The sequence below is a fragment of the Cervus canadensis genome, chromosome 9 (assembly GCF_019320065.1).
Source record: "Cervus canadensis isolate Bull #8, Minnesota chromosome 9, ASM1932006v1, whole genome shotgun sequence".
NCBI classification, from domain to species: Eukaryota; Metazoa; Chordata; class Mammalia; order Artiodactyla; family Cervidae; genus Cervus; species Cervus canadensis.
Genome location: NC_057394.1, coordinates 12,706,853 through 12,729,339, shown reverse-complemented (window position 1 = coordinate 12,729,339; position 22,487 = coordinate 12,706,853). Strand labels below are relative to the sequence as shown.

The 22,487-nt window shown below is 42.4% G+C and overlaps 1 protein-coding gene across 1 annotated transcript in view; it reads left to right on the top strand.

Annotated features, from left to right (window-relative positions):
• HS6ST3 (heparan sulfate 6-O-sulfotransferase 3) overlaps positions 1–17,065 on the top strand; it is a 704,010-nt gene extending 686,945 nt beyond the window's left edge. Inside the window, exon 2 of the mRNA XM_043478143.1 lies at positions 9,930–17,065. Within this exon, the coding sequence (XP_043334078.1) occupies positions 9,930–10,638 (709 nt within the window). The 3' untranslated portion in view covers positions 10,639–17,065. The remainder of the gene's footprint in view (positions 1–9,929) is intronic.
• Positions 17,066–22,487: the final 5,422 nt, after the last annotated feature.

Here is a 22,487-nt window from a genome sequence, read left to right as displayed (position 1 = left end):
AATAAGTCAGATAAAAATTCCTTAGTCAAAAGGGTCTGGCTGCTCTGTAAGTAAGTCGCCGTCAGGGAGGAGGTGACTGCAGCTGGGTGGGGGACGCGTGGTTTCTGTGTGGGGTGAGATAAGGATATGTGAATGTTCCCATTTTCTCATCACAATGCCGGACATCCTTAGAGCCAATCGCTCTGACAGATGCCATTGTCAGCCCCCGAGAGTTCTTTAGTACAACACTTAACAATCATCGTTCCCAATTTCCCATTTGCTTAGAACATCATTCTTAAATCCCTTAATTTGTTTTCAAGACTCAAATAAAAGGCCTTTTCATCACTGTGTCAAAGGGCATTCTGATTGCCAAGCTCTAAGTGCTGTGATTCCCCCTATCAGATACAGAACAGTGCAGATAATACTCCACTGAGATAATGAAGAATGGGCGGTCCATAATGAGCGTGTGGCTCTAAAGAGAGTCAAGAAATTAATTCCATTCTGAGCATTTGGAAAATGACTCCTGCACAGAGCACAGCGGGGTGGGAGACCTAAGTTTCACTTTTTAAAAATGCACACATTGTTAACACAAGTTCATGTGCCCAAAGTACAGTGAGGCCAAACAAACTGAAACGAAGGAGTCTGGAGCAGAGAAAGGTTTATTGCAGGGCCCTGCAAAGGGGTGAGACGGGTAGCTCCTGACCTAAAAAGCTCCGAGTTCCCCAAAGCGTTTCGGCAAAGGACTTTTAGGGGTGGCTCAGCAGTCAAGAACCTTATGCCCAGGAGACGTAAAAGATGCAGGTTCAATCCCCGGGTTGGGAAGATTCCCTGGACGAGGGCATGGCAACCCACTCCAGTATTCTTGTCTGGAGAATCCCATAGACAGAGGGGCCTGGAGGGCTACAGTCCATAGGGTTGCAAAGAGTCAGACACGCCTGAAGCAGCTTGGCATGCAAAGGACTTTTAAAAGCCAGGTGAGGAGGTAAGGGGGGTCGCAGGGTCTGTGATCAGTTGGTGCACAGCTCTCTGACTGGCTGATGGTGAGGCAGCAGGGTGGGGTCACAGGGGTTAACTTTCTCAGTCTTCAGGTTCCAGAAGGCCTGGGTTTATGGACTTAAGGTCATCAAGTAGTTAGCCTCTTCCACTGGTTGGAGAAGGGGAGGTTGTTTACATCTGCAAAACAACACAGGAAATGTGCATCAAATACTATTATAAAATCCCCTGGACAGAGGGGCCTGGTGGACTACAGTTGTCAGACACAACTTAGCAAGTAAACAACACAGGTACTTCAGAGAGGAGCTAAAGCAGAGGATATGGGAAAAGCCCTGTACCCCACACCCAAAGGTCCCATGGGGTCCCTGTCAGTTACAGCATCAGCTTGTGTTTAGGATGGACTGGTCATCTGTGCTTGCTCCCTGCTGAGGGCCAAAGAGCTCCTTCAATGTCCCCAAGGCCACCTTATAGGGAGGGGAGCCAGGCTCAACAAGGAGGGGATATATATATGTATCAGGTCAGTTCAGTCGCTCAGTCGTGTCCGACTCTTTGCAGCCCCATGAACCGCAGCACGCCAGGCCTCCCTATCCATCACCAACTCCCAGAGTTCACTCAAACTCATGTCCATCGAGTTGGTGATGCCCTCCAGCCATCTCATCCTCTGTCGCCCCCTTCTCCTCCTGCCCCCAATCCCTCCCAGCATCAGGGTCTTTTCCAATGAGTCAACTCTTCCCATCAGGTGGCCAAAGTATTGGAGTTTCAGCTTCAACATCAGTCCTTCCAATGAACTCCCAGGACTGATCTCCTTCAGGATGGACTGGTTGGATCTCCTTGCAGTCCAAGGAACTCTCAAGAGTCTTCTCCAACACCACACTTCAAAAGCATCAATTTTTTGATGCTCAGCTTTCTTCACAGTCCAACTCTCACATCCATACATGACTACTGGAAAAACCATAGCCTTGACTAGACGGACCTTTGTTGGCAAAGTAATGTCTCTGCTTTTTAATATGCTGTCTAGGTTGGTCATAACTTTCCTTCCAGGGAGTAAGAGTCTTTTAATTTCATGGCTGCAATCACCATCTGCAGTGATTCTGGAGCCCAAAGAAATAAAGTCTGACACTGTTTCCACTGTTTCCCCATCTATTTCCCATGAAGTGATGGGACCAGATACCATGATCATAGTTTTCTGAATGTTGAGCATTAAGCCAACTTTTTCACTCTCCTCTTTCACTTTCATCAAGAGGCTTTTTAGTTCCTCTTCACTTTCTGCCATAAGGGTTGTGTCATCTGCATATCTGAGGTTATTGATACTTCTCCTGGCAATCTTGATTCCAGCTTGTGATTCTTCCAGCCCGGCGTCTCTCGTGACGTCGTCTGTATAGAAGTTAAATAATATTATGGCTGATTCATGTTGTTGTACAGCAGAAATCAACACAACATTGGACAAATTAAAACAGAAAACACAGAACAATAGGTTACAAAATAAAAGTCTGTAGGAAAAGAAGAAGGAGGAGAAATTGATTGCTTCTCATACATTTCCTAAGGTCTAGGCTAAGGGAAATCATTAGCCTGGGCTACTTTTGCAGGTCAAGGCACCAACAAGTTCAGTTTCCTGGGGACAATCACCATGAGAATTCCTAAAATGGTGGCTGATAAAATGTATCTATTTATTAATTCCATGAACATTGAACAGCTGAACACCCATAATGTACAAGGTCATGTATCAGATGCTCTGAAGGCTGAAGGATGAGTGATGTATAAAGCCAGCTCAAGGGATAAGACATTCCCTGGTCCCCAGAATGAAGATAAAAGCTTGAGCAGCACAGGTTTCCGGGGGCGGGATTGGGGGAGCAGATACCTTCTGCTGAGGACATCACAGGAGGCTGAAGGGAGGAGTATCTAGTTGAGCTGGTTTCTATGAATGCTTTGAACTGTGCATTGTGGCAATATTAACTGTGTTGCTTGATTTTACAAGCACTAAGCTGGTGGTCAAAGGAATATGATTAACCCTCATTGTGAACCTGGCATTTCGTAGTTTCCTTCAAATGTGCTCTTACTGGATAGGCATGTCATAGCCTCATGAAAGGGAATATTTTTTAATCAGCAGAGGCACAGTGATTCCAGGGCCTTCTACTCCTCAGTTACCATTTCTGGGTGCATACCTGTGCTGCCTCTTTTCCGTCACAGAACTGAAATGGAAGGATTAGATAGAAGGGAAGGAGGGCATACGGAGGAGGAAAAGGTGGTTTAGAGAAGACTGGCAATGAGGAAGGGGAACGAACGGTGAAGGTGGGCATATGATAGTTTTATAATTCATCCTTGATTCTTTCCCATAAGTACCCACAGTTCTGGGTTCTTCCTTGCTGGTCTCTCACCAGGGCTGTCCAATGTCTTTTCTGGTCTCTGCCTACTTTTGTCCCTCGTAAACTCTGTTGCTCCATGAAGCTTCCCACGTCAACACTTTTCTTATTTTAGCAATGCACAAGTGCCTGCAGAACTCACAGCAAACGGACCTCAGTATCCTGTTCCAGTTTGTCTGCATGCTTGCTAAGTCGCTTCAGTCATGTCCGACTGTGCAACCCCATGGACTAGCCCGCCAGGCTCCTCAGTCCGTGAGGATTTCCAGGCAAGAAGACTGGAGTGGGTTGCCACACCCTCCTTCAGGGGATCTTCCCAACCCAGGGAACAAAATCATGGGTTCTTTACCACTAGCATCACCTGGGAGCCCCCTGTTCCGGTTTGTTGTTGTTTAGTCACCAAGTCATGTCTGACTTTTTGTGATCCCATGGACTGCAGCACACCAGGCTTCGCTGTTCCTTACCATCTCCTGGAGCTTGCTCAAACTCATGTCCATTCAGTGATGCCATCCAACCATCTCTTCCTCTGCGGCCCTCTTCTTCTGCCTTCAGTCTTTCTCAGCATCAGGGTCTTTTCCAGTAAGTTGGAGTTTACGTCCCTCTTTTCATTCACTCATTTATTGACAAACGTTCAGTGAAATGCACAACATGAACTTGCTGGTCTCATTAGGCCACTCTGCTCTCTGTACCTACTGAAATATTCTCTTAAGTATTCTTTGTCCATTCCTTACCTCCATGACTTGCTAATCAATGCCTCTTTTTTTGTCTAATTTACCACTCTTACATTTATAACACTTTGAGGCCATTTTATTCTTTTTTTTATTCTCTACATTTCCTAGAGCAGCTCCTTACACACACACACACAAAACCCTCAATAAGCCATATGTTAATTAAATGACTTGCTAATTAAAGAAATGAGCAATTATAAATACAATAAACTGCTTGGTGAAATACAGGTTCTTGAAGCAGAAGGGAAGAAAACCACTAAATTTAGCATTTAAAATATCTCATTTCTAATAACTATCTGGTGTATGAAATATTCTGCCTTTTACCTAAAGCCTCTCATGACTCTCTCTGCATATTAACCATCATGATTGAATGATGGATGGATTAGAAGATTCTATGTCTTTTTACACTTTTCATATGTTTTGGGCATTCAAAAATAGTATCGGATTAGTTTTTATGGGGGAAAAAGAAGGGCCTATTTGTCAAAGGCAATATTAACCTTAGTCATTAGAATACACTTATCTCCTTTGAAGGTCATTTCTTTTCCATGGCATCATTTATTGAATATCTGCAGTGAGCAGGACTCTGTGGAGGTGCTGTGGGGCACCAGGCCTAAGGTCCAGTTATCAAAAAGGAACTTAAAGGGGAGATGTGAACAGGACTTTCATACGCATGTTAAAAGTGCAGTAAGTGATGCAGTAAACCCTCAAGGCTGGAAAAGCCAGGGGAGATGGAGATGAGGCTTGAGCTGGGCCAGGAAAGATGAGCAGGATGCAAATGAGCAAAGGAAAAGTCAAAGACTGAGGGAAGGCAGTCATGTCCTTGTGCTGTGTTTTGAATTTTTTAATAGGATTACCTTACAGCCAAGCAAGAGACCAAAAAGCACATGCTCCTAGTCTTTACACTATAGTAAGCCATGATGGTCCCTATAACAATCGTCAGCTGAAATGATCACTGAACTAACCAAAGTGCTCTAAGTTTCCTGAGTACACAAGGCTGTGCCATCTTTAACCTGGGCTCACAAGAGTAATTATTCTAAAGAGCTGTAATTGCTTTTCAGACATTCTTACATGAATTTGTCTAAACTCTCAAAGAGGCAGGTGGCAAACAGGAAATCTGCAGGCAGCAAGCTGTCATTAAGACAAAGTCTCCGTCCTCGGGATCTTTCTGATCCAGGGATACTGACAGAACAGTCCCTTAACTTGGTGGTTAGTATCTGTCCCACTTTACCAAAATCTCTGGCCTGAGATCTCCTTGAGGACCATGTCTTGGTGATCTTGGGGTTCCCACTGCCTAGCTCGTGCGCACGTGTGTGCTAAGTCAATTCAATCGTGTCTGACTCTTTGCAAGTCTATGGACCGTAGCCTGCCAGACTCTCCTCTGTCCATGGGATCCTCTAGGCAAGTATACTGGAGTGGATGGCCATGCGCTCTCCAGGGGATCTTCCTGACCCAGGAATCGAACCCAAGTCTCTTACGTGTCTTGCATTAACAGGCAGATTCTTTACCACTAGCACCACCTGGGAAGCCAGTGCTTGGCAAATAACTGGGGGCTCAATTAATGTTTGGAGGATTCCTAGGTGAGTGAATGGATGGGTGAAGGGAGGAAATAACAGTCTACTTGTTAATGTTTCCAAAATCTGGGAAGAGTTTAACTGAAAAATGTTTAACAGTTCAAATAGTGTTTAAGTGTTTGAACAGATGGAACTCTGCCTCTGTTTAGGGGACTGTCAAAAGGGCCTGGGTTCTGGGAGGACCTCTGCATGTGGCCACACGGCCTTTCCTGGGGAGCTTGCTTGTCCTTCTCTGGTCTTGGTTTTGCCCTCCATTGTGCTGTCGAACCAGGAAGGCTTGAAAAGGAAAGTTGCAGACTTCAGGGTATTTTTAAGAATTTTCCTTAGGTTGGGATAGATTGGGAATTTGGGACTGACATGTGCACACTGCTATATTTAAAATAGATTATCAACACAGACTTAATGTATAGCACAGAGAACTCTGCTCAATGTTCTGTAATAGCCTAAATGGCAAAAGAATTTTAAAAAGAATAGATACATGTTTATGCATAACTGAATCATCTTGCTGTATGCCTAAAACTAGTATAACATTGTTAGCCCACTATCCTTTAATATAAAATAAAAAATTTTAAAATAAAATATTTAGGTTGGTTTTTTTTTTTTTTTTTAAGAATTTTCTTTAGAAATTGAATTGGGCAGGAGCAGAAGAAAATGAGTTTCCATCATTTGGGAGTGGGGAGGAGATTCATGAAACTGGAGAGAAGCTTGTACATATGAGGCTGGACCTGTGGCCTGGAGGTGAACATCATTTCATCAGTGACCTTGAAGTTTTCTGGCTGAGAGTAGAAAAGCAAATGAAAGTACAGAAAAAAATAGAAATGAGAAAAAATGATTTGATGAGTCAAATTGTGATTTTTTTTTTCCTTCAATAGTTGGATGTTCTTCAATCCTATTGTTTTTAGCTTTCTATCGTGACTGCTTTGCAGGATTACAAGAAACAAACCATGCAGGAGAATATGTCTGACTAAAGCAACACCCAAATGCTCTCAGGCACTTGGCTCCAGAACCGTGGAGGGGACAACTCTGTATTTTATCAGTATGAATGTCGCACTAGTACATTTTTGTGCCTTGATGTCAGAGTTAGTTTTACTTAAAAATGGACCCCTGACCTATTTGGCTAGTAGAACCTGCAGACATTTGAGAATGATTTTACTTGTATAAACCTCACCCTACAATTTGCCTAATCATTGTTTCAACATATTGTTACATTGAATAAAATTTGAAACCAAGACCATTTTAAGTGTAAGCTAGTTTCAGTCAGCTTGGAGACCATGTGCATTTCCGATGGAGCAAAGGCACTGGGAATTCTTTGGCAATTTTTTCGAAGTGAGACAACAGCTTCTCAGATTCCAGCAGCTGGTTCCAGTTAACCCTTTATGCCACAAACATTTGTCATTCTCAGCCCTAAAATCTCACAGCTTTTTTGATTATTTTAAAAATCTGGACTGTGTATAAATTTGAGACACATAAATGGGGCTAAGTCTTGTCAATTGATTGTCATCTTTTTCACTTAAATCCTTTTTTGTGCATTTTCCATTTTACCCAACTAACCAGAAAAATTATAAATTTCCCATTTGTGATCCTATTTGTCCAAGCAAAGATCTCTCTGATGTAAGGTATTCTGTCCTAATGAGTCTGAGTTCCTTAATTCACCTAAGTTACATTATAACCACCATCGTCATCATTGTGTTTATATATTTATTATATCATTGTCAAATAAAAATAAGTCTCTGCTTGTAGAACTGAAATGTGAACAAGTTTCAACATAGGACCAAAGCAGGTCCTAATAATGACGTGTCATATAACATTCAACCATATAATATCCTGAAAATCTTTATTGTCAGCATTTCCTTGTGGAGCCCAGAAATAATGTCAGTCATTTTCAGCTTTCCCTTCAGACCTTTTGGGAAATTTTCCCCCGCTGATGGAATTGTCAATCTGTCATAGGGAAAGACAACAGAGTAATGTAAAAATGGTGATTGGCAAAGCAGGGCTCAGGCTGGCCTTTCTGTGGTGGTTTCAGTACATTCTTCTTCCTGATTTAAAGGGATGAGAGTATTACTTAAGATTTTGGATTTTCTTTCAGTTCAGTCACTCAGAAGTGTCCAATTCTGTGACCCCCATGGACTGCAGCACACCAGGCTTCCCTGTCCATCACCAACTCCCAGAGCTTGTCCAAACTCATGTCCATCAAGTTGGTGATGCCATCCAAGCATCTCATCCTCTCTTGTCCCCTTCTCCTCCTGCCTTCAATCTTTCCCAGCATCAGGATCTTTTCCAATGAGCCAGTTCTTCGCATCAGGTGGCCAAAGTATTGGAGCTTTAGCTTCAGCATCAGTCCTTCCAATGAATATTCAGGACTGATTTCCTTTAGGATGGACTGGTTGGATCTCCTTGCAGTCCAAGGGATTCTAAAGAGTCTCTCCAACACCACAGTTTCTTTAGCACATTTCAAAACTGTCTGGCTAGACATTCAAAATAACTGAATACAGTAAATGTATTGTTTTAAATATAGCTCATCAATTCCTTTTTTAAAAAGCAGCATGAAAAAGAGTACAGAGCGCCAGCTTCCCTGGCGGCTCAGATGGTAAAGAATCAGCCTGCAATGTGGGAGATCCCGATTCAATCCCTGGATTGGGAAGGTCCCACGGAGAAGGGATGGGCTACCCACTCCAGTATTCTTGCCTGGAGAATTCCATGGACAGAGGAGCCTGGCGGGCTACAGTCCATGGGGGTCGCAAAGAGTCAGACGTGACTGAGTGACTAACACTTCAATTCCTTATTTTTGTCATTGCTTTTACTAGCTATATATATGATATATATATATATAAATTTTTTTTTTTTTTAGTACAGTTTAGGTTGTCAGGGGAAGCAGTGTTCTTTTCAGAACTTTTCAGAGCTGTTTTTGTCTGCCCAGGGCAAACCCTGAGTGTCACTCCTGGTGACAGAGGTGGGGTGGGCATCCCGCTCCATTGGCAGCTGCTCAAATGATGAGAAGGATTTTCCTGACTTGGAATCAATATTTGCTTTTCTCTAATGCCGACTGCTGTGTCTCTATCTGTCGATTTTCCAAATCCCTTCTGGCCTCTTCACATCTCTCTTGTGCTTTTGAGCCAGTTGTACCCTGATCTTTACCTAATCATTCTGGAGCTAACCATTTATAAAATGTATCTCTTCTCTGTGCTCCATTATGTGCCATCAGATGAGATGACACCTGTGATTGTTAAGAACCACAGCACCTGACAATTGATAGGCATTCAATAAATGTTAGTTACATTTTTTGTTTTTAAAATTTGCTGCCCAGGAAAGCACAGAAGCTTTGAAATCAAATAGGCATAAATTTTATCATAGTTCAAGTATTCATTTGCTCTAGGATCTTGGGCTGTATTTTTCACTACTGTGTTCTCAGGTTTTGTTTTTTGTTTGTTTATTTGTTTTTTTAAGTCATGATAAAACCCATTTTACAAGTTATGTTGAAGGTTATCTGTGCCAGAACTCACAAAGCACCTAGTCCAGTTTCCAGCACATAGTAAGTGCTCAGTAAATGTTAGTCTCCACACAACACATCTTTCCCCTACCCCACCTACCTCTTAATCCAGAAAAGATTAAGGAGACGCGGCTTTCCGCTTTGCTCTTTCTAGTCTCCTGCTTTGGATAAATCATTTTAACCCCCTTGCACATTTCCCTATCAAATAGTCCCCAATATCTACTACAAAAGTACCTTTTAGTAGTAGATAAAATATCAGATAAAATATCATTTTATCTGGATCAGATAAAATTTTAAAAGGATCAGATAAAATATCATTCGGGTGATAACTTTCAATAATCATGGTGAGTTTTCTTAGAGTAAGGTGTTCTTGCTGGTTGTAGTTTATCAGTGAATAATTACTGCATGAAGGCATGAACTATTTCCCCCAACCCCAGTCGTCCCCACACTGTGAGTGAGTGAAAGTCGCTCAATCCTGTCGGACTCTTTGCAACCCCATGGACTATAGCCCACCAGGCTTCTCTGTCCATGGAATTCTTCAGGCAAAGAATAGGGGAGTAGGCTGCCCACACTGTAGCAGAAAGAAAAAGACGCAGCAAATGGTACCGAAAACCCATTCATGCATGTTTACAGAAACATGCACAGAGAGGAACATTGGCCTAACAGCCACTCACGTGAGCACTGGAAGGACATTCTCAGGTGACCATTTGGCAGACAAGTCCATGGACTCAATGCTGATATAAAGGCTACAGAGGCCCGAGTGCCCAGGGTTGTCCTTCCGGAGGACTGACGCTCTCCCCCTCATCTCTTCCAGGAATTTCTATTACATCACCATGCTGCGGGATCCAGTGTCCCGATACCTGAGCGAGTGGAAACACGTCCAGAGAGGGGCCACGTGGAAAACCTCCCTCCACATGTGCGACGGGAGGAGCCCCACCCCGGACGAGCTGCCCACCTGCTACCCCGGGGACGACTGGTCCGGGGTCAGCCTGCGGGAGTTCATGGACTGCACCTACAACCTGGCCAACAACCGCCAGGTGCGCATGCTGGCCGACCTCAGCCTGGTGGGCTGCTACAACTTGACTTTCATGAACGAGAGCGAGAGGAACGCCATCTTGCTGCAGAGCGCCAAGAGCAACCTCAAGAACATGGCGTTCTTCGGGCTCACGGAGTTCCAGCGCAAGACGCAGTTCCTCTTTGAGAGGACATTCAACCTCCAGTTCATCTCCCCCTTCACGCAGTTCAACATCACGCGGGCTTCCAACGTGGAGATCAACGAGGGCGCCCGCCGGCGCATCGAGGAGCTCAACTTCCTCGATGTGCAGCTCTATGAGTACGCCAAGGATCTCTTCCAGCAGCGCTACCACCGCACCAAGCAGCTGCAGCGCCAGAGGGACCGGCAGAGGAGACGCGGGGAGCGCCGGCTGCAGCGAGACCACAGGGGCCACCGCGGGCCCAAGCAGGAGGGGAGCCCCGAGGCGGCCGTCACGGAGGACTACAACAGCCAGGTGGTGAGGTGGTGACCCCACCCCCCGGCCGCCGCCCTCTCCTCCCGCGGAAGGGGGAGCCTGAGCCCGCGCCCTGGCCTCACCTTGGAGAATGTGGGACCGCGCCGAGGACGTCCGGCCCGTAGGTGGCTTGCTTGGGACCCGCTCCCCTCCTTGCTTCCTCTCTGTCTTCACCGTTTCCCAGCCAGAGATGATCCATCTGGTTCTTTTTTTTTTTTTTTCTGACATTTGCCAATCTGTGATATTAAGTAGGGTAAGGAATGCACCCAACGGGATAGACCTCTTTAGAAGGTCAAGGGGCAAAGCATCAACAAAGGAAAGAGTCCTTGGGATTGTTTTGTTTTTTTTTTTTTTTTCTTTTTTTTTTTTTGCAGCAGCAGCCCAGGTGGTAGGTTGGGCAATTGGAACCTACTCAAGTACACATGAAAAGCCAAATTGTGGCTTGGATGTTCTGCTGAAACTGATCGGTTCATATTGTCTCTTTAATGGAAATACTGCTGTTGAAAGAGAGAGGAAGAGAAGGCTTTTTCAGCCTTCCCATGAGGTTTAAGGCCAACTCTCTCAGCTGTTGGCTCTCATCTTTGAACTCTATTTGAGTGTGGTTTAAATCATAAGTAGTGTAACGTGTTTTGTTGTTATGGTTGTTTTTCAACACGATTACCCTGCTACTGACCATCACTGCAGACTCACATCCTCTGCATCTTATCCCCGAGCCATGCTTCTCCCCCATCTTTTATGGAAAGGCTAGTAGATTCAGGAGATGTGTGCCTGTGGCCCCAGAGAAAGGAACGTGGGTAAGGACATTCAGGAGAGAACAGGCTTATTAATGAATACCTAAGGAGAACACCCTTCACCATTTTTTATTTTCAGTATAAGGAATAAGATAAATTAAGAAGGGAGAAAAAGCAGGAGGATAACTACCTGTCCACCGTTTCCAATCTGACTGCAGAACCTTAGTTTTTTTAATGAGGGCTATTTTAGAGTTTTTCCTATTTGGAGCAGGCCTCTTATCTGATACAGCACTGCCAGGTTTGAAACTCTACTGTCATAGAGGAAAAGACACTTAAAAGGAATTTGGCCTTTAGTATAGGAGCTCAGCTAGCATGTATGCAAAATAAAGTCAAGATCACTAACTTAAAAAATAACTCTGACTTAGGCCATGAGACATGGAATGCAGTTCGTGTTTACTCCAGGAGTTTAGAAAGACTCTACCTCCCAACATTTGAATATCTGTAGCCTGGTATTATTTTTTTCTCCATGCATGATCTCTACCTGTTGTGAGAGTGTGGTCAGAAAAAATGTGCTACATTGCCAAGTGCTTCTTCTTTTTTTTTTTTTTTCATTTATTTTTATTAGGTGGAGGCTAATTACTTACAATATTGTAGTGGTTTTTGCCATACATTGACATGAATCAGCCATTATTTACATGAGTTCCCCATCCTGATCCTCCCTCCCACCTCCCTCCCCATCCCTTCCCTCTGGGTCTTCCCAGTGCACCAGCCTTGAGCATTCTTATTCTCACCTCTTCCCAGCCACAGCTACAACACAATGTCTCTGAATAATAAGAGGAGAAATATGGCATAGGGAGTAGAAAACCTTTGCCTAGCATTTAGTAGGGGATCAGAGTGAGTAGAAAGTTTCACAACAGACTGATCTGATCAATCCTTTCAAGGAGCTGAAGGCAAAATGAGTGAACCCCCTAAATCAGATTGAAAAGCCTATTTCATTGATATCCAACATGTTTGATGTTTAAGCCAGCTTTACATAAGCCGCGTCTCAGCCTCCAGAATACTCTCTCTGGGGTTGAGAGTTAATCAACCCACATTCATGGAGCACTCGCCTGCACAGAGGGGAGCCTGGTGTCTCCATCAAAAAAAGAGTTCTGGAGAAGAGGCTTAGATATTTCTGATACTACCCTCGGCTTCATCTCTCATGGGAGGAAAAGCATTACTGGGACCTCCCTTGTGCCAGGAACTTTGGGAGGCCCTTTTCATAGCTCAGATCTATTCACAAGAAGGTAGATACTGTTTGTCCCAATTTTACGATGTAGAAAGTGAGATTCACAGACAATAAGTAGCTTCCTCATGGGTTGTGAGCTAGATTTGGCTGACTGCAGAGGGCAAACTCTTTTTTTGTCTCCATAATGTTTTCCATATGGGATAATAGCTTCCGGCCAGTCGTGCTAGAAACCACCCATTATTGTCCAGAAGGGTCTGTGTCTAGCCCCCCTGAGTGTGATAGCTCCAAGCCAGTGCCATGTCACCTGGGGTGAGTCCAGCCTCCTCCAAATCACTCATCCATCAAGGAGCTGAGAGACTGATGGCTTTATAGGCAGTTGTACTTCTTAAGCCGTAGATGGGGTGGGTTAAAGGGGCCAAAAATATAGCTTGTTAGCTGATAGAGATTAGGCTCACAAAATATTAGCGTCTCCCTTCCTGGTGATTTGTTCCTAAAGTAGTGAGAAAGGAGGCTTGCTACTGGGATTAATGAGCAGCTTTCTCTCTGTCTTCCCATTTCAATGCTAAGATCTAATGCTGCCTAGAATGGCAGAGCTGCAAATTATTGTTCTGCCTGTCGCTGTGAATCACACACACACACACACACACACACGCTAACAATCCAATGTTTTGTCATGTGGAAAATCAAAACAAGTCAGAAAGCGTTCAGATTGTTTCTTTTAAACTCCCTTTACATTTTTGGCAGAGAATCCGTGCCTAGTTGAGACTTGAAGGCAGCCTCTGCTAACTTCACACCGTTCCTTAGGCGCCTCAGGGTTTCTATCCAAAGGCTTTCCGTGGCCTCGCTACTGAAGGCGTGTTGTGTGAGGCTCCGCTGGAGACCCAGTATCAGGATGTTCAGAGGAGAAACCATCTCTCTGCATTGGCCCGAGGCCAGTGCTGAGCGAATTAAAAAGACCGATATGAATGTCCTCCTTCGTATCATTTCATTCTAAAGCAGCACACTCGTCCTCTCCCTGCGGTCCTCTGTTGATAGAAATGAAGAGGTGAGGATGCAGTTTGTTCTCTGAAAATTGACAGCACACCTACATGCGCAGTGATCCTCAGCTCAGGGAAAGGATGTCAGCAGAAGGCATCTGGGTCTAAGGATCCATGAGTGGCCAGCAGCCTCAAAGTTGTCGCTGTTGCTTAGTCGCTAAGTCATGTCCGACTCTTTGCGACCCCCGTGGACTGCAGCACACCAGGTTTCCCTGTCCTTCACTCTCTCCCAGAGTTTGCTCAAACCCATGTGCATTGAGTCGGTGACGCCATCCAACCATCCCATCCTCTCTTGCCCCCTTCTCCTCCTGCCCTCAATGTTTCCCAGGATCAGGGTCTTTTCCAATGAGTTGGCTTTCCGCATCAGGTGGCCAAAGTATTGGAGCTTCAGCTTCAGCATCGGTCCATCCAATGAATATTAAGACCCAAAACTAAGTCATTCCAGATACATCTGTGTTAAAAGCCCAGCAGAGGCAAAAAAAGAAAAAGAAAAATCCCTAAGGAGTTCCACATCCTATTGACTCTTGCAATTCCCAGGTAGACCTTCCTTTCATTCTCTGGCAATGGCAACATCAGTAACCAGACTGGGATAAAGTGTCTATGTATGTGTGTGTTTAAATTATTATTAAGGAATAAGATACGTACTATATATTCTGTCTCCTTTTAACTCTTTGGCTACCTACTCTCAACAATAGAGAAAACCGTGTGATTTTCCAGGTTTTCCCAGGCCCTCTCTTGCTCTTTCATCCTAACATGAAGCTTTTAACTCATGGTCCAAGATGACTGCTGCAGCTCCTGCCATCTCATTTTTATTTCAGATAGCTTAGAATAAGCGGGAAGAAGTTGCACATATCAATTCCAGTCACATCTCACAGGCTAACACCTAGCTAATAGCTACATCTAGCTGCTAAGAAGACCAGGAAATGTCATCATTATTGGTTGCCTTGTGCCTTGATAAATATATAGGCTCTATTATTAAAGAAACAATGTGAAAATTAATACTGATCAAAACTATTAGTCTCTGACACAAAAAGGAACTGAAAAAATATTTCAAGTACTTTTCAATGTCATCTATTTCATCACCCATTTTTGCTAAGGCTAAGATTAAAATGTGTAACTTTGTATAGTATTTCATGCTTTTCAAAACATTTTTACATCTAGTATCTCATTTGATCTTCACCACAGTCTTGTATGTAAAATAGGACCGTTGCTCATTAATCCCATTCAATAGTTTGGCGTGGAGATTCAGTGATGTTGAAAGATTTCCTAAAGATTCTAGTTTATTAACAAGACAGGTGCTCAGAGCCCCCGTCTTTTGACTTCATATTTTTCTGCTACTTTATGCTACTCATCATCGGTATTGGGATTGAGAATTGCAAGAATATGAAATCTCAATCTCTATTGGTTTATAGCTTCCCTTGCCTTCTCATAGAACTGCAGAGACTCAAAAAAACACCAAGGAGAGGGGTAGAGTTGGCTCTCAACTCCCTGCCTCCAGGGAGGAAGCCTCTTATTAGGAGTGAAATGGCCAAGAGATGGGCAGTGTTACAGGGAAATCTTGAAGCATCACCACTCGCCCAACACCTCTCGTTGGACGTCCACCCCATCCAATCCAAAAACTATTCAAGATGAAGCCCAAGGGAATGTACTCCTTAGGGAAGCTCAGTGGTAGAAATATTTTGAATCAGTGGCAGCCTGAATAGAGATGCTTTACAAAGGTGCAAGAGAACTCCTGGTTGAAAAATCTCCCTTCCTCTCTACTTCTTTCCTCAGTCCCTGGAATTTTGTCAGCAACATACCGCTTTGGTTCTTAAAATTTTTATTTGCTGTTAAATGAATCCCTTTGCACGTTTGCCAGGGAAAGGGAATGCTTTCAGTTGTCATAAGCTAATACCTTCCCACCAAGGCTTTACCTGACTCCTCTCCAACTCGGACTTGTAGCTGAGAGCGGAGCTTGTAGGACGGGATCATGCAGACGTGGGGGTTGGGAGAGTACGGGTAGCTACAGAGGAAAGTAGGGCTTCTAAAAGCAGGCAGGTCTTTAAAAGGGGGAAAGATGAGAAGTTTAATATGTGCCAGGGAATAGGGAAACAGGAAAGTGAGTCAGGGACAGTTTCCATCCTCAGTGTCAAGAGCAGTCTGGAGCCATTTGGATTCTTTGGGCCATTGCAAAGAGCAAGACAAGGCTTGAGGCTTGTGAGACAGGATCAGAGCATTCGGGATAATTTTAGGGACTGAGCAGGAGCTGGATCAGAGAGAAAGCTGGGGTGGACTTTGGCAAAGGGCACTGTGATCTGATCACAGCTGTGTCTCTAAGGTCTTTCTTTTCTGTTGTCACTGTGCCTCCGCTGGTCAGCAGAACTCCAGCTGAAAGTCTGCAGGTGGGTATTGGGGCTGGCTGAGTCCAATGACCTTACCCATTCATGTCATCTCTGAGCAGCATGGCAAAGATTCTTTCTCCAAGGCACTTTCAGCTTTTCTTCTGCACCCCCCTCCCTCCATCTCTACTGGACATAAGCCTGCTTTCTCTCACCACATCCACCTAGACATACCTGAACTAACTCCCTTATTAGCCCCTCTGGGCAAATGGGCAGGGTTCTGAGACCTGTGTGTTTTGTAGCCTAATGGGCAGGCTGCGTAAGGACCCACCCTCACAAACACACCTGCAGAACCGACCTACCTTGCAGAGGTGCTGAGATTTCCAGAGGACTGGCCTCACTATGAACACCAGCAACAGCTGCAAGACAAAAGCCCCTGAACTTCGAAGCCAGGCCTGGAGGTAACCTAACAGAACTACGGATCTGAGGACACGAGAGCACAGATGTTTTTTGAGCCTGTGTTCTAGGTCGTTTATGGACAAGACTACAGCTGTCATCCTTCGGCACCTTAAATGGAGCCTCTGTGGGTTACAAGTTCTGTTGTAGTTTGTGGGAATTTATCAAAGGGCCAGATGGCAGTGCTGAAAGGCTTCGGTTCTTGCTGGGGAAAACTGAGGGAACAGTGTCGGTTTGTCACGGTCGTTGTGACAATGACAGTGTGATTTAGTCCCGTTTATTTCCACCAACTTGTCATTTTTTTAGATCATGTGACCATCTTTTCTTTTCCTTCCTTCTCCACACCTCCCTCCCCAGAAGGACCTTCTTGTATTATTTTTCATTTCACAAATCCAAGATGAAAAATGGTGGAAAGAAGAATCTGGACTTGTGTCTGATGCCCCCATTTAGATGTAAAGATAGTTATTCAATAGATAGTGATTTCTCCTAAGATATTTCCTTCTGTTTCTGTGCAATACTATGTATGAACTCGGGTACTAGGAGATTGTATTGTGAGATTATCAACCTTTATTGCTATTTAAAAATGATAGTTTGTAGACCTGAGGATTCCCATTGATGTGAAGCACAATTTAATGAATAAGTTAACATATTAAACTGTTGTGATGTCAAGAACACTTGTTTCCCTCTGTGATTTTGTTAGACATCGTTGCAAAAGGAGAAGAGCTGGTTAAATACTTAAAGGGATTTGTGGAAATTGAATACAGGGGATCAGCTTTGTCAAATTCTAAAAATCCATGCTTTGGATACAAATGTGGTTATTGGATGTGAAACTTTAAAAGCATAAAAGACAAAGAAAATATAGATTGAAGCAATTTCAAATCTCTGAGGCCAGGGAGGGTTTCACAGACTCTCAAACATGTGAATTTCTAAAATCATGACTCTTGGTGAGGATCCCCAGTTCAGTGCCCACTCAGCACACTGAAATTCACAGAAAGGCAGAAAGCAACTTGCAGACTTAAAGGAGGAGGCAAAGGTCTGAGAAAGAATGATGGAGGAGGAACAACAGGGGTTAAAGGAAAGGAGTTTGGAATTCAAGCTAAAAGAAAGGAAAGAAACAAGAGGAAGGGAGGAAAGAGGAAGAGAGAGAGAGGAGGAAAACCCAAACATTAATGCAATCCATTATGGGTGCCTCCAATTTCTGTGTGTATGGTTTGCTAGATTTTTTTTTTTTTTAAAGACTAGTTCCTCTAATACAAAGAAACAAAACTAACTTCTAGAAGAGAAAAATTTCCTTCATTCAAAAATCCCTTGAGTGGTACAATGTATCATTTTCTTTTGTTCTCTAGAGGTGGGAATTGTGAACCGCCACTCTTGCTGTTTGTTAGTGAGATTTGGAGCCTTAGAAAAAGGTCCTTCAACCAGCTTCCTCCATCTGCTTAGAATCATATGCAAAGGGACATTGACTCTAGAACAACTGAAGTAGCTATAAAAAAGACTCCAAAAAGTGGAAGTTAAGTGTACATCTACACACACACACAGACATTTGGGGGACTCTTATCTTTCAAGGAAAACCTCAGACAAATTAAGAGAAGGACTAAGAAACATCCAAGATTTACTTCTTTGTCTCATTCACCTTGAAAATAATGTTAAAAACAAAATTGAAATATATTATTTCAAATATATTATTGAAAATATGCTTTCAATATGGTACTATTTCACAGATCATTTTTCATATCAAATATATATTTGAAAAGTAATGGAGTAGATTAATTCAATATAATTATTTCTTCGTGTTATAAATAATTTGTTTTTATGATGTTAAAGTAATATATGAACTTAGATAATTTGGGAAATATAAGACATTAAAAGGTTCGTAAATTATAGAGCCAAACTCAGACATTATTTTGATTTATTTTCTTTCCTATTATTTAATGCAATTAGCAATTAGAGTAACATTTAGGTAATAAGTGTTTTAGGAAATTAAAATCATACAGTCTATCCAATGTAAATACATATGTTAATATCTTAGCACCCATTCTTTGAAAACACAATTCTAATAGCTGCATATAATTTTACCATTCCCATATTTTGGAGCATTCTGGTCATTTTCAGTTTTTACACTAATATAAATAACACTGAAATGAATATATTTGTACGCAAGTAACATCTATTCAAGTGTCTTTGTATCCCCGTTGGAGAGAGGACAATGGATCAATTATTTGTATCTTCCCAAAGACTCTGAAGGAAAAAATATTCAGGATTGTCAAAATTACTTAAATGGAGCTAAATGAACATTTAAGAAAAAAGAAAAGTTATTCACAGAATCAAAGAAAAATATCTGTATGTCTCCAGAACCACATTCCTGGCCCTGGATTGAAGTTCTCATTCCCAAAGATGCTGGGGGTGTTAGCTGTAGGCTGATAGCTCCCAGCTGAGCCTCTCAGGGACCTGGCCTCCCCCAAGGTCATGCCACCTTTTCGGGAAAGGTCATGTAGAATGACTCTGCTGTGGAGCTGAAGGTCAGGTCTTTTGACCAGCGGTATCTCAGCTGCAACACACCCTGTAGGCTCAGCTGAGGACTGCGTGGCCAAGCCTCTCGGATCACTGTCTGTTTCCACCCCATCCTGCTGCCGACAGGTGTGACCCCAATCAGCTCTGGACACACACATCACCATGGGCTCTGCTCTCCGGGAAGGAAGACTTGCCGCGGACCTCCGAGTACTAGCCTCCGCAGCCTTCTGCCGTGTGTTGTCTTTGTTCTAGCACCTGCAGACTTCCTATCTTTTGAGCTCAGCTATGTTTTGAAACATTATTATGGCATATTTTGTCCAACATTTCTACTTGTTTGTAGATGTAAGAGGAATCTGTGTTGGCTCAGCTTGTCAAGTTCCTAGAAACAAGTCTGCTTTTAAATGTTGAAATCTCCTTTGAGTCTGTGCTTCTACAAATTCTCCATTATTTGGCCCTTCATCACATTTTCTATTTTGAGACTCCAGATTTTCACAATTAACTTTCCCTCCTTTTCTACTTTGAGGGGCTTTTCCCTCTGTTTGCTTATCCTTTCCAAAACCTGCCTGCTTGTATTCTTTCCCTCAATGATATTTTTATTTTCCAACCTACATGTGTGGTATATATTTTACTTTACATTTCCACCTCTTAATTTTTGTTTTCAGTTTTTAATCTTATATTTATGCTTGGGTTTGTCATTTTAATTTTCTTTGTATTTTTGAAAAAATGGCTTTCAAGCCTTTATTTTATTTGTCTAGCGTTTTATCTTTTATTAATCTCACCAATTTTATCTATCTCTTAATGCTTAGCTTCTTATTTTTATAGACAGTTTGTCCTTATACTCAATTTTCTATCAAGTGTGAAAGTGTTAGTCATTCAGTTGTATCTAACTCTTTGCAACCCCATGGACTGTAGCCCACAAGTCTCCTCCCATCCATGGGAGTTTCCAGGCAAGAATACTGGAGTGGTTTGCCATTTCCTACTCCAGGGGATCTTCCCGACCCAGGGATCAAACCCAGATCTCCCTCATTGCAGGCAGACTCTATCATCTGAACCTCCAGGAAAGTGCATTTTCTATCAAAGTTTCTTTCAATTTCTCCCTGTTGGTTATAATGGTCCCTTTTCTTTATTTTGAAACAAACATTTCATTCCTGCTATTTTAAATCAACATGTGGTCAGGTAATTCTGCCTGCACAATTTCTACTTTCTGAACTATACTGAGGTTCTTTGGGGGCTTTGTATGTACTCAATTTTTGTAAAAATTTCATGGATACCTGAAAAGAATATGTATTGCATTATTCAATTATATATCTATAGAAATTTCTCTCTATATAATATAAATACATATGTAAGGTATATTGTAACTATCATTGCATATATAGCATTGTATATAATCATTACATGTGTACATATACATATATGTGCATATATATATGTAAATACATAATTTATCAAAGACAGGGCCTGTTAGAATCTCCCACTGTAACTGTGCTTGGATCCTTTCATAACAGTTTTTAGCTTAGATATTTTGGGGACTTGTTATTTATTGTTTATGACTTCCATTTTGCTTTGATGAGGCTGTGATTAATATAAAATGATCTTCTTTGTATCATTTAATACTTTATGCTTTAAATTCTCCTTTCATTTTAACACTACTTTCAACTTTTTGCAATTTGCAGTGTACACGCACTTTCATTTTTCTTCACATGGTCTGAGCCTTTGTCTTTTAGTTCGAGAATTGTTATGACTTTTAGGTTGCTATCCTCTGATATTCTCTTGTTTTATGATTTCACTGCTTATGCTTCTCCTCTATTTTATGTTGTTATCCTGATAGGCCGTGATTTTCTTGGAACCAATATTAAGAATCCAACCATATTTATTTGACATTCCTTCATGTGACTTGAAGATGTTTACATTTAAATGCTTCTCTCATCCTGCTTCCACTTGTTGGCTTTAATTACCTGATGTAAGAACCCAGGATTAGATGTAATCTGGGACTTGAGATTTACACTGTTATTGCTGCTGTCATAGTGTTACTGCTGTTACCATTATAACTGTATCAAAAAGAGATAAGAGAATGTAAATTAAGCACACTGTTGTTCTTATCCTAGTCTGGAAATACTGAGCTATTTCAAACTCAAAGTCGTCACACTTCTGGGTGATGTTCGCATATCTGATCATTTAAATAATTCATACAGTTGTTGCATGTGAAATAAGAAGATATGAGGATAAAGAGGAAATTGGGACCTCTCATACTGGTGTTTGAAAGCCATGGGGACAGCTAGCTTTCAGGATGTCATCAGTTCCTGTGAATAATGTGTTTGCTCAATGAGAAAAAAAAAAAAATTAAAGGAGTGAAAGTTTTCTCAGAACTCTAGAAGTACAATAGTTTTCAAGTTTAATTTATGACTAACTAAACCCATAATATACACAAAAGAGGTGAGAGGGGATAAAACAATCTTCTGTAGTTAATAACAGAAGTTTTGAAATTTAAGAATAGAATTTTAAAATGTTTCTGAGTAAGAACAGTGAGTGTTAATATCAAAGTAACAGCTATTGAATAAATATAACATAAGTAATTCTTTCTGGAAAGGAAAGACAGTACCTTCACAAATTCGTGATGCCCACTCGATCTGGGGCACGATTTGTTCACTTACTGTCATGTCCAACTCTTTGTGACCCCATGGACTGCAGCATGCTAGGCTCCTCTGTCCTCCACTTTCTCCCGGAGTTGTACTAATACCCTCTTGTCTCTGTACCTGCAGGTGTTAAATGACAAGGAGTCATTAAATCCATGCCAATCAGGGCATCACGCCCAGGAGCTCTGCCAGGACGCCTGCCAGTTAAGTCTTAAGCAGAAGCATATGTATCACTGTTCTAAGAAGCCATTCCTGAAGGTTTCTGTCCACACATGCAGCTGCAGGTCACGGCCACTCACCCCCAGCTACCCCGCCACTGCTCCCCATGTGAAGGTGGAAGCCACCAAGGATGATACATTATCTCAGTCACCACTGAAGAGTCATGGTCTTCTGCTAATGCCATTTTCTTTGCTCTCTAGGAGACAAAGCCACCCCTAGGTGAGATTCTGAAATTTAGAAAAGGTATGCAATTAACTCATAGTATTATGATGTCCCCTATCCTGGAGTTACTAATGACCAATTTTACTCAAAATCATTGGAGCATGCTTTCATTAATTTTCAGTAGTCCCCAAACTCAGATTAGCAAGAATTTTGTCCCCCATAATAATTTCTATGATGCAGTATAAGGTCAGTAGAGATTCTACAATATCTTTATTACCATCTAAATCCATAACCCAGAATGATGATAATTTAAATCTTTCCAGGACTTCCCTGGTGGTCCAGTGGTTAATACTTCACCTTGCAAAGCAGAAGGTGCGGGTCTGATTGCTGGTCAGGGAGCTGAGACCCCCCCACCCCACCCCACCCCCACCTGCCTCAAGGTAAAAAAAAAAAACAGAACAAAAACAACAGAAGCAATATTGTAACAAATACAATAAAGACTTTTAAGATGGTTCACATTTTAAAAAAATCTTTAAAAGAAAAATTTAACTCTTTCTGATGTTTCT